The sequence below is a fragment of the Falco cherrug genome, chromosome 1 (genome assembly GCF_023634085.1).
Source record: "Falco cherrug isolate bFalChe1 chromosome 1, bFalChe1.pri, whole genome shotgun sequence".
Taxonomy (NCBI): Eukaryota; Metazoa; Chordata; class Aves; order Falconiformes; family Falconidae; genus Falco; species Falco cherrug.
Genome location: NC_073697.1, coordinates 78,435,142 through 78,447,624, shown reverse-complemented (window position 1 = coordinate 78,447,624; position 12,483 = coordinate 78,435,142). Strand labels below are relative to the sequence as shown.

The 12,483-nt window shown below is 39.8% G+C and overlaps 1 protein-coding gene across 1 annotated transcript in view; it reads left to right on the top strand.

The window, feature by feature from the left end:
• The window catches only part of DCHS2 (dachsous cadherin-related 2), a 72,979-nt gene that overhangs the window by 15,770 nt on the left and 44,726 nt on the right, over window positions 1-12,483 (top strand). Inside the window, exons 4-5 of the mRNA XM_027804509.2 lie at window positions 9,811-10,047; window positions 11,438-12,457. Coding sequence (XP_027660310.2) covers window positions 9,811-10,047; window positions 11,438-12,457 — 1,257 coding nt within the window. The remainder of the gene's footprint in view (window positions 1-9,810; window positions 10,048-11,437; window positions 12,458-12,483) is intronic.

Below are 12,483 nucleotides of genomic sequence, written 5' to 3'. Positions count from 1 at the left end.
GGAACAGTCCCCCCACTGACATTTTTTCTTTGTTTTGGCAGTGTGCAATTTAGTGCTGTACTACTTCCATTACTGTACTGTGGCACCATATGTAAATGTGATTTTATGTCAAACTGACTTAAAATAAACTTTTTGATTTAATCCAGAGCACCAGAATAGATTCATTCCAGTTAAGGATGTTGACAAGTTTTGTTTTATTGAAGAAAATGGAAATGTTGTTGTTCAACAGTCACATCTTAGGACGTTTTCATTGCATGAAAAGGTTTTGCTCTGTTTTTATTACAATACAGGTTGGAAACAAAAGTTAAAATACCAAAATTTCATTTTGGGGAAAAACAAAAATCTAAACTTTGCTTAACTCCATGTATTATACAATGTTTAATATATAGCAGATTGTAATATGCATCAAAGTGAAATGGGGATGCATCCTTTCTAAAGAAAACAAGGCCATTTTTATGATGATTAATGATGTTTTCCTGTAGTATTGTAGGAAAAAAATGGTTTATTTTTAAACTACTTCTGGCATTTTCATACAGCATGTAGTACATTTGCTAAACATATGAAGAGGTTCACATAAATAACATTTAAAATTAGGAGTGTTTTGTTTTGGAACATTTTGAGGCCACTTTTTTTTAAACTGCAGTTTCTTCAATTACTATTTTTCTGATCTTTCATACAAATTGATAGCATATTCAGAATGCTGCAGATCAGAGGAAGATGTCTGAGACACTGGTTTAGCTCACTAAGTTTTCACTTTCTAAGAGTTTGGAGTTAAGTCACAAAGGAAAAATTAGTGGTCTCAGTCGAGTAATTTGTGAACCTTTACCTTCAGTGAGGTCTTATCTAATGAGAAATCTAACATGAAGAATACAGGAAACGGTATATTCTCCTTGAAGCACACAGAATTTGCTGTAGTAAGTGTGAGAGGACAGATTTTGGCCCTGAAAGAAAGCCGTGTAGCAAAACAGCATGGAAAAATATGCGTAGTACCAGCTCTTAATGGATCTTTTTTTTTCTTTAATGAATACAATCCAATAGAATCAACCATCTACAAAGAGAAAAATTCCTACAAGCTATCTGCCAAAAACTCAACCACGCGACAGTGGGGTGACAGGCGTACGTGAGATTCATTGTGCATGACACAGCGCAAAGTATTTACAAAAATGCTGTAGCCCATCCCCCTTCCCTGTAGTTAAGTCAATGACAGATCTTGGAATCAGAAGAACCCACCAGATGGGACAAAGAGTGAACTGCCATAGCATTGCACAGATGCTGTGGGCTGGTAACCAGAAAAATGGAGAAAAATTTTGGAAAAATTATGCCCAAACCTCCCAATTTGGAGGAGAGGAATAACGTGAGATTTGTAAAGTTCAGACAATCAGGACTTTCTCTTTGACAGAGACTGCGTGAGTCTTAAGAACAGATGTACTTATTCTCAGTTAACCTAAAGGAAAGAAGAAAGCGGCAGGTTACACAAAGAGTTCAGATAGCCTTGGCAAAATGCCTTCACGCTGTTGGACTGGTAAAATGAATATAGTAGGGGAGCGCATGTAGTAGAAAATCAGTTCGTAAGTATTTAAGATGAGCACCTGGAATGTTTCGTAATGCTCTTAATATAAGAACAGCAAATATATCTGATTGGGCTGATACTAGGCTTCATTCTATAGCTGTGCTGGAAACATGCATCTTTTGGTACAGCACCTTCAAAGAAATATCATCTCCGATTACCTTGGCAGTTGAGTTTTTTTAACAGGTTTTGCATTGAGCTATTTTTGGATCAGCAGGCTGGCAGCTTGACTGAAAAGGTCCTGGATTAAAAAGATGTTTTTTGAAAACTTCAATAAGCCAGGCAAGCAAAGGTGACCTGGTGGGGTGGGGTGGCAGTACTGGAGCTGTGTGGATTGTGTGGGGAAGGCTCTGCCTTTGTCTTTGAAAATGCAGCAGTTCACCAGGCCACTGTCCTGCCCAGTATTGCTTTGATTCTTGATGTGAGGTTTTTTAAAGCCCCTGTTTTATGTGGAAGTGTTCTTTGGATGCAATCAGACAACAAACATACTCTGAGCTACTATTATGTCAGATAAAAGGAAACAAAACAAGGCAGAAACAGAGGAGATTTCTCTGCCATAGCAAATTACGTCTCTTTGCTTATATGCTGGTTTACTGACAAATTACTATGGCGGTTTTGGTTTGTGGGGTTTTTTTTTTGTTAGGGAAGAATTACTTCAACATGTAGTAGTACAATATAGAAATAGCTACATCAAAGTAATAGTTGTTTTTTTTGTACTAAGTTTAGTTTTGATGTCCTTTGAGTCATAAAACCTTTGTTGTGCTAACATTAGGGTTGTACTAAGCAAAAATCCCCAAACCCAAACCCTAGTCCTGTCCCAGGAGGTTTGTAGTAGGTTGACACAGTGAGACAGCAGTGGATTGACATGATAATCAGTTGGTTCAGTATCTCCAGGTTTCTTTCAAGATGTGCTGTAGAAAAGAAGAGTTTTTGAGGAGCTGCATTTTAGGTTTGACAGTATTCTGAAGAATATGTAGCAAAAATAAATTTGTTGACAGTTTAGGGGGGGTTCAATTGAAATTTAAAATGGGAGGAAAAGGATCAAGCAAAATGTTTCATTTGACTTGAACATTAAAAATAAAGGAAATGAAGCAATAGTTTTGAAAAGCAAGCAAGAAAGTGAATTCCCTAACCATTTAGCGATTGCTGTGGTCACCAGAAAGACCTGGTGGAGTTCTTTCTTTGCTTTGAGAAACATTGGATCTGTGTGCCTTCTGCTTGATGTTGTAATCACCTGATTAAAGTTGGGAGTTGCAGGACGTGTTTTTTTTTACTCTATTAATATTTCTTTAAGCATTTTGGGCAAAGTGGAGCTGCTTTCCAGCTCAGGATAGCCACATGTACTGGGGGCTTCATAGCTAAAGCAGTGCCATTTCTTGCTAAATGAGAAGTGTGAGAGCGTTTTGTTGCCTGCAACTCATTCAGAGTGCTACTGCCTGGCTTGTAGCTGGTGGGGCACGTTCAGCTTGCTTTGCTTGCTCTCTTCATTGAGAGCTTGTTCAATGAAACACTCATTTTTGAACCAATGAAGGGGTTTGGAAAGCTCTGAATCCAGCTTGAGACCTTTCTTTGATGGGCTCTTACTGTTGCTCTGAAAAATTTGCCTTCTTTAATCTCTCAGCTTCTCAAAATGATTGGAAAAAAGCATTACGAGGTTCTTTTATCTGTCTGCAGCTTTTCATGGAATTCATGAGCATTTTTTAGGATTGTCCAGCACCTGAGGACTTTTTACAGAAGATAATTTATAAATAAGTTTTTCCTCTACAAAATAAACAACCATCATGCTAATTTGATTTGTAGTGAACTTTGAACCATGCATTAAGTGCACCACTGAAATCTTAATATTACCTCTAATTTAAGTTCCTAAAATTTTTTTAAATAAAGAATTTTAAATTTTGGTGGTGTTTTGATAGCAGTTAGGCCAGGCACTTGATTCAAAAAGTTGGTAATGTAAATAAAAGTACCACCTTACATTTTTAAGTCCAGCCCTCTAGCTCACTACTTCAAGTTGCAGAATTGTTTAACCTTTTAATGGCTAGATGGCAGATAGGAAGGCTGAAAGAGGCTGGCTTGACATGTTCCTTCACCTGCCCCTGAGCACTGGGAGGCATGTGGCCTCCTAAACTAGCAAACTGTAGTCTCCAGAGACAAAGTAAGTTTGCATCCCGAATAGTCCATTGCAAGACGTTGTCTGAAAGCACTTGTGTAACAGAAAACTGAGCCTAGATGATGCAAAATCATTCTAGTACTAGGCTCGTTCCCACTGTTGCCCAACATTAGAGGCTGATGCTCAGGTGGGTATTCTGCTTGTGAATAATGGAACTTCCTTAATTAGAAACTAGTATTTTGTGTATTGATGAGTACTACTTAGCTCACTAAAATTGTCTGTAACCCATAGTATTTAAAAAAAACGTTGTGCTTGTGGGAGAGCCTCACTTTAAAACTGTGTACATTAGCTAATAGATCCAGGTAGTGGTTTCTTACATTGCTAATTACCAACCTTGGCAAATTTGGATGAAGTGCTCTGGAATAGACTTCCATATGCTAAGCAAAGTCTTGTGATTAAGCACAGTAATTAAAGTTATTAAACCAGCTCTTTGAACAGTGCATTTGGCAGTGTTATGGTTACCATCAAGAATGCAGCTTCACTAAAAAAGGTGCATTTTAGGTACAGTAAATTGCTAAAACTGGAACCTAAACACGATGCTAAGATTAGAGCATAGGCAATGAGTTAGATAAATAGAAATGTCAAGCAGAAACACTATTATTCTTCACTAGAACAATGATGAGTTTAATGTTAATGCAAGTCCTCACCTAACTGCATCCACCTCCCGGCGAATGACCCTGTCTATGCTCATCTTCAAAATTTTTCCAGCATAAAAAGCAAACAAATATGTGCATCTGCACTGAGAAGATGGCATGCTGGGCTGGGCGAGACATCCTCTGAGTGTATCGGGGGTCAGCGCAGACCTACACAGTATTAACAGTAGGTCCAGCGGCCAGCTTGAAGGTGAGTTGGGGTGATGAACCATGCGTACCTTTTTGCCATCTGCTTACTGTCTGAGCTGTGTTTCAGATCATGCCAGCTGACCCCCTCCTAGGGTATTTGCTGAAGAAATACTGCTATCGTTTAAAGTTGTTAGGGTGTTCAGTGTTGTGGTCTTAGGGAACACTACTGATGTAGTGTTGTGGATTTTTATTCCTCTTGCCATGTTTTAAAGTTGCTTTTTTATTTCATGAACAATGAGAAAATACTAGAAGCTGTTTACATGAGTACACATTTCTATGCAATCCAAACTTTGTTACCGAAGTTAGCACATCCTGATTTTTATCTTTGCCTCTGCAATGTTTGACTAGTGGAAAATGTTTTGTATACCTGTGAAAGTCTATAAATGTAGGGCTGGTTTTTGCTTTGCTTACCTGAGGACCCTGTGGAAAAGCAGGTATGTTTTCAAAGTGGTTAGCTCGGATTATGTGTGGAAATCCTATTGGGGTAACCAGTGTTATTTCTGTCACACAAAAAGTGCTTTTGATGAGTGGACCTACTTTGGTGATGTATGCTGTTGTAATGTTAGAACTGAACAAAGGATCATGAAGATGATCAGAACTACATTTTAAAAGAATCGCTGTATGCAAGTGCCTGTCTCCTGCCTTTAACTCTTGAGAAACAGCACTTAGCAGCTAACCCACCTGTGGAGTAGGATGCATCTCCACATCAATAACAACAAAAACCCATGAGAAACTTTGTCATAGCCAGAGGATGGCGGGTGCCATAGAGTCGTGTCTTTCACTGATGTGTTTGCACATTCTGGGTGGATAGGGGCTTTATTTACCTTTTGTTGTTGGTAGGCACGAAGTGGAGAGCAAGAACTTCTTGGAAGTTAATGCCCTAGCATGTACAGTGAGTGAGGCAGTATGAAACAGATCAGAGTTGTCAGTCATGATTTCACCCTTCATTAGCACTAGCTCTCACGGTACATTGAATCCCCAAAACTGTTGTAACGATTTATGCTGGCCAGTGAGCTCAGATCGTTCTGCAGCAAAGCATCATAAATTTCAACGTGACTGGGCTGAGCTAACGTCCCCTGGAGCAGAGCTGTTCCCAAACTACAGCCTGCAGTGACAGTTGCTAACATGCAACCAGCATTGCAGGTTCTGTCTAAAATGTGATGCAAATCGTGATAGGCAATGTCTGCATCATCTTCCTGATTCATAAAGGTTGGACTCTGCAGTCAGTTACACCCGTGCAGATCTAGTCAAGAAAATGAGACTGCCAAGTTGCGAGGTGGATGTTCATACTTCACTTGGTATGTAATTATGATTGTTCACCTGCGAAGCAGAATTGATTCCAGCTCTCTTGTGCAGAATGTAGAATTACCAGAGGGAAGATCTTCAGTGCACTGCAGTAATATAAACAATTAAAAAGGGAATTAAGTGTTATTTAAGGCAGCAGGTAAGACCATCCATTTATATAGGGAGCCAAGCTGTAGGAAAGAAGGTGGCATTTTTAATGCAGTGATTTCTTAAAGTGGAACCAAATTTGTGTCTGTGGTGTTCCCTGCTGGGAACAAGCGTTCCTTGTCTTTTAAGTTTGCCGAAGCCACGAACTGCATGCTGCAGAAGACTATGGGAATAACAACAATAAGCCTCTGTCTTTTCCTGATTACAGAACAGGAAAGAAGGGAAAACTGTGACTCTCTTCAGCCTGTTACTTAGCCAGGCATGCTTCTGTTGAGTTTCTCACACCGAATGTGTGACTTACACAGCTAGTTCCTGCTGTGTGCTTCTTGCAGATAGCCCCATTTCTGCCTTTGCGATGTGGCGCTGGGGATCTCCTGCACCGTGCTTCAGTGGATCAGGTACACCTAGCCCGCTCTGAGGTGTGCTGGCAGCTGCTTTCCACACAGGCAGTCACGACTGTTTTAGTCAGTCCAGTGTTTTTACCTAACCATATAGAACGTAGGATCCCAGGTGTGCTTGCTTCTACAGCTGCTTTCCTGTCTATATGGTGCCAAAACAGAGTCTAGTGTGGTGTGTTCCCCAACGTACGGTAGAACTGTCTCACATGTCTGTGTAAATTATAGATCAGCAGACACAATGCTACTGCCCAGTCCTACAAATGCTGAAAGGAACAGAATGTACGTAATTAAAAGTTGACCCGGGTTGTACAGTTTTCTGCATACTACAGTTTTGAGGCTGGAAGGAACCACACGGAAGACACGTAATTTTTACTTGGAATCTGCCACTGTTCTTAGGGCATCACTGGTCCTGCAAGAGGAGGCAGAGTTGGTGAGATGTACTTGCCTATTCTCCTCCCTCCCTTGGGCACAGCAAAAGAATGAAGAGAGAAAGCAAAATCTTTTATCCGTTTCCTTTTCTGTCTGCTTTCTATAGCTGAACTGGCATGGACTGTGCTGTAATCCGTCCAGGTCACCAGAGAATGGATTTTGGTTCGAAATATTTCTGTTCCACCGGGTCTTCAGAGTTCCTGGAGTGGAGTACTGTTTGCTCCGATGTTCTGGAGTCATTAGTTACTGCTTTGAGAGAGTTTCAATGTGATGCTTTTTCTGTACTTTTCCCACCCTTCACATACATCTTGAGGTATCAAAAACAGGAATGAAATACTTTTGGCCTTGTCAATAGAAAAATACCCAGTTGGTCAAGTTAGTCAAATACAGTCTGATTGGTTTCATTTCATTTGAGAGCAACAGTGTGTAAAATCCATGTTTATGCATTTAACCTCTGGGGGAAAAAAGGTTAAAACCTTTTTTCCTTTGAGCTACAGTTGCTCAGATGACCTCAGGAAATGCCAAAAGTTTATGTCCTTGGAAGACTAATTTTTTGAGGTATCTAATTAATCATAAAACCCAGTCATCAGAAGACAAAAAAGAAAATGAAAGGCCAAAATAAGGTTGATTCTTGGAAGTGCTCCAGTTATATTGCCATAGGAGCTGGATCAGCAATGAATTCTGAATCCATCTGTATCTCTGTTGTGTTTTTACTGTTGTTTGTCTCACTGGAATTAGTGTCCTTTGTTGTTAGTGGAAAGCGTTCTTCCTTGACCTGATCCTGAAGACCCTCTGAATGCATTTTAAGCATGTCAAGACAGAGTTTGTTATAATGTCCTGGCAGATAACTGGAAAGTATACCACATGCACATCTGAATATTTATAAGGATTTTATGTATTTTCCATTATTCTGCTTAAAAATGCATTGTAGCAAATTGGCATTGTGGCTTCACCCTGAATTTTGAGAAGATATATTGTAGTTGAATTATGCACTGATTCTCCTAAGGCAGTTTGTGTTAAATCTAATTTTTACCCTATCTGGCAAATAGGACCACTAAATGTCTGACTTGAATGCCAAGCATCATCCCTACTAAACCTGTCTTGAGATTCAGGAAATTACAAGGGTAACTCACAGTTTAAAGGTTTGGTTTTATTGAGCTGCTAGAGGTTTTTTGTTTTTACCAGCTTCTACAAAAAGCCTACTTGATTTCTTGAAAATATCAGTTGGTATGTAGAAAGTTGTCCCTATTACCTCAATCACTTGAGTTTATTGCAACCTCACTACTTGGCCTACTGCAATTTTAGCATTTAGTGTATAGTTAAACTCGGTCATTGTTAAGAAGAATTTTCTTGCATTTGGTCGCCTCTCATCTTCATTTAAATGTTGAAAAACTTGCTTTATAAGTAGTTATTTGTGTGTTGCAAAATCTGTGACTACCAAAGGGTCTTAGAATATTGATGACTTTTTTGTCATCTCAGAATAAGTGAAAGTGTTCTTTCTCCTGCTCAATGATAGAGCAGTTGCTGGAAACAATAAGAAAACCCCGTAGTAATGCTCCCTAGGACACAGTTATGTTTCCTTATTCTGTCTTTTACCTGGATGAAAGCACTTGGCCTTCGACTGTGTGCCTCAGGTTACAATTTAGTTATACAATTTATGAGGTTATGAACATAACGTGATCTGCTGTATTGCTCTGTGATCTAGTGTTGACCCCTAAATTTAAGTATTTGTGTTCACATCATCTAGACCAGAGATTTCACGAGTGCTCTGAGGGCTAATGATTTTTTTTACAGGTTTGTATATTCAATCATAAACCTTTTAATTTGCTTGCAAAGGGCAATGAATGATTGTCTGTCATGGAATAATTAACAGGTATCAGTTTTGGATAATCATTGTGGACAGTTATGAACATTCCACAGAGAGCTATGGTTTGAATATAATTCTTATTGCTGAGACTGAAGTCTTCACTCAAGCAAAGCTTGTATGAACTTTAAAGAAAGTAAAAAAACTTTTACTGTAAAAGATGGGACAGGATTCCTGCTACATTCATTCTTTCACCCATACTACCATGTTAAGTAATAAGAGTTAATGTGGGTTTCTGTAGTTATATAGAGAGTATTTGAAAATTGGGCATAATTATCATTATTACTAAAGACTTTTTTTAGCAGTCAAAGAGAATGTATTTGGAGACAGCTAGTCTTATTTAGCAGAGTTAAAGAATGAAAATGTATTTATCTTGAAGAAGGCACATCTGAAGTGCTGTACTTCGGGACAGAGTATTGCATTTTCTTTTCAAAGAATTATTTCATATAGTTTGTATATAATGTAATTGTTAGCAGCTTGCAAATTCATCAGACCTTAGAGTTCACTATTAAAGGGTACTTTACCAGAAACTTGTGATCAGACAGCAGGTGATTGCTTCCCAGATACTTTCCACGGAGGCCACTCCCCTTAAGTTTTTTATTTTGTGGCTTCAACTCTGTCTGTGTGCGTGCTTTATTTGGGGGCTTATTCAAGCAGAATGTCTCCGCAGCCTGTTGGAAATAAAAGTTAACTTTGTTTGCAAAGATAAATTAAGCATTTTTTCCTCCCAATGCACTTCCAGACTCCTATAGACTAGTACTGGTAAAATTGTGTTTTTCCTAACATTGCTGAAAATTCAGAAGTCATCCACCAACTCGGTGAAGTTGTTCAAGATTTAGCTGAATCTGTGTTTCTAAAATCAGAATTATCAACACTGTGTTTTGACACAGAACTTAGCGTGCATCAGTGGCTTTGTGCATGGTAAAGACCATACAATTTGAAAAAACTTGGCTCTCAGAGAGGAATTGGGAGTGCTGTCTCCTCATTGTCTGGTCTTCTCTTAGAGCAGCTGTATATGTTGTCATATATACTATTTTGTCAGCCTGCTGAATTTATTTTTTTTAATATTTTTTTTTTCTGTGTGCTTTCAGGAATTATTTACCTGATCTCAGCTCTCAGCCACCTGGCACGTTCTGTGCTCTTCCTGACTGTTTCTGCACGGGACGGGGGTGGCCTTCCCTCTGCCGCCAATGCAGCTGTCACAGTCAACGTCCTTCAGGCTGCTTTGGCCCCTGCTGTCTTTGAGAGATCCCGGTATACTTTTTCTGTTCCTGAAGATGCACATGAAGACAGCCCAGTTGGCACTGTAAAGGCCAGAGGGCCTCCAAGTAAGTTGTGTGCTCAGTCAGGGATTACATTGCATTTCTGCTGTGACCATTAACTGGAAATATCTGCAGATAATTTCTTTTAAGCCTTCATATAGTTTATTCAGTCTGTCTAGCATTAAATAGTATTTACTGTTGGTATTTACAGCAATTGGTGTAAGCGCTGCTTATCAGGATGCTCTTTAGAACAGATGAAGATTTGTGGTACTCTCCTTGGTGGTCCATGGAGATTGGCAATTGCTTCCATTTTCTTCTGGATAGATTTCTGTAATTGTAAATGGGGAGATGGGAAGCACATTGTGAAAAGTGTAAGGAAGGGTTTGTGTGGCAGTGTGGCTTCTGTTGAAGCATTAGCCATGCAAGACACATCTCAGAGCAGTATTCATGATCAGAGTATTCAGAAGTTTCAGAAAATCTATATGAAGTGCTGCTGCTGCTGGAGAAAAAAAAACAACCCAAAACCAACCAGATGACTCCCCTCACCAAAAAAAACCCAAAGAAAGAAAGAAACAAAAAAACGCCCGCCCCCCCCTCCCCCCAGTGCCTCGAATTAAGTGGTGAACTCCAGATGAATGTTTATGGAACCTTTTGAAAATGTATTTAATCTGTTTGGTTTCATTGTCATTTTTGGAGGGAAATGGATTAGCTCCTGCCAGGCCTTAGTCATAAAAGACCCTGTCCTGAGGGACATATGTGTTTGATTCCTATGCAGAGCAGTGGGAGCCATGAGTCCACATACCAGCTTGATGAAGGACCTTTACATTTAAGGTGGTAGAGGCAGAGGTTTTATTTAAGTTTGATTAGTCAGGTCCTCCCATGTTCTCCTTCTTGGAAGGACAATGCATTAACCACTGTCCTCAGGGTGAGGTAGCACCTGTGGAGCAGCCGTGGTAATAAGCCTGAACCTTTAGACAGCTTTTGCTTTAGGTGGCATCTGATGTATAAGAGTTACAGCAATTGTCATCCGTGAGCAGTAAGTTCAGTAAAATGCAGTTCTTTCAGAGAACTGGCACCTGTTTCATTCCTGGCTATAGTGAATGCCGGTGTGTAGTGAAATTACTCCCATAAGACTAATTTATAGGAGTGGTTTTTCTGTATTTTAGATCAGGGAAAAACAAGAGGCTATTATACTATTTTCTGTATAGAATTTTATCATACCAGTGAGATGAAAATCAAATGGCACACCAGTGGACAAACTGTATACAGTCATATTTTACTGAAGGGCTCCGGGGATGGGAAGAAGGAAGCATAAAAAGCCCAAGAAAGTCAAAAGACTCTGTAGCTTACATTTGTTCTGCTGAATGTAACTGCATGCGTCCTTCACAGATTTTCTTACCAACCTTCATGTTACTACTTTCATATACCTTTTTACATTTTTTATTTCCATTTCTAGATTCTTTAGAAGTGGTTTCTTACAGAATTTCCTCCGGTGATCCACATGGAAGTTTCTCTATTGACCCCCAGTTTGGCATCATCCGCACCAAAAAACATCTGGACTATGAAACTCAGGCTGTTGTGATGCTGACTGTTCAGTCACAGTTGGGTAACTCCCCTGTCTACAGTAGCACCCAGGTCAACATATCTGTGATAGATATTAATGACAACCCTCCCGTATTTCTTACCAAATCTGATAAGGTAACTATTTCACATACCCAGCCTCCTGGTACCGCTGTCTATATTGCTCATGCAGAAGACAAAGACAGTGGTCTAAATGGGGTGATCAAATACAGTATTGCAAGCAAGCAGTCAAATGTGTTCAGCATTGATCCAAGCCTTGGAGTGGTAAACCTCAGCAGCACAGTGTTTGCAGATAAGCAGCAGGAATATACTCTACACATAGCAGCTGAAGACTGCGGAAGGCCTCCTCTGACTTCTTCGCTGATGTTGACGGTGATTATTGAAGAGCAGAAGGTGGGCCCTACTTTGTGTTTTCAGAACTTGGTGTATCAAGTAGAAATCAGTGAAGCTACCCCTCCAGGTGCCCAAATCCTTCAGGTTCAAGCCCACTCGCTTGATCCACACAGTGCTACCTCCAAGCTGATGTATTCCTTAGAGCCTAGCACAGAATCTGTTGCATTTGGAATCAGCTCTGATACTGGCTGGATTTATCTTCGGAGGCATCTGAACTATGAATGTGCACAGATCCTAAGTTTTAGAGCCCTAGTCAGCACCTCTGAAGATGAAGACCTCAGGCAAAATGCAAGTACATCGGTAATAGTTAATGTCCTGGATGAAAATGATAATTCTCCCATGTTTATGCACGAGAGCTACTTCTTTGAAGTGGAGGAAAATCCAATTCCCAGGGGTGTGGTTGGCACCATTACAGCTGTTGACAAAGACTCAGGAAGAAATGGACAACTTTCTTATTTCCTCTTGTCTGATGGGAAATATTTCAAGATGAATTCCAACACAGGTAGCATTTTATGATTTGTCATCTGC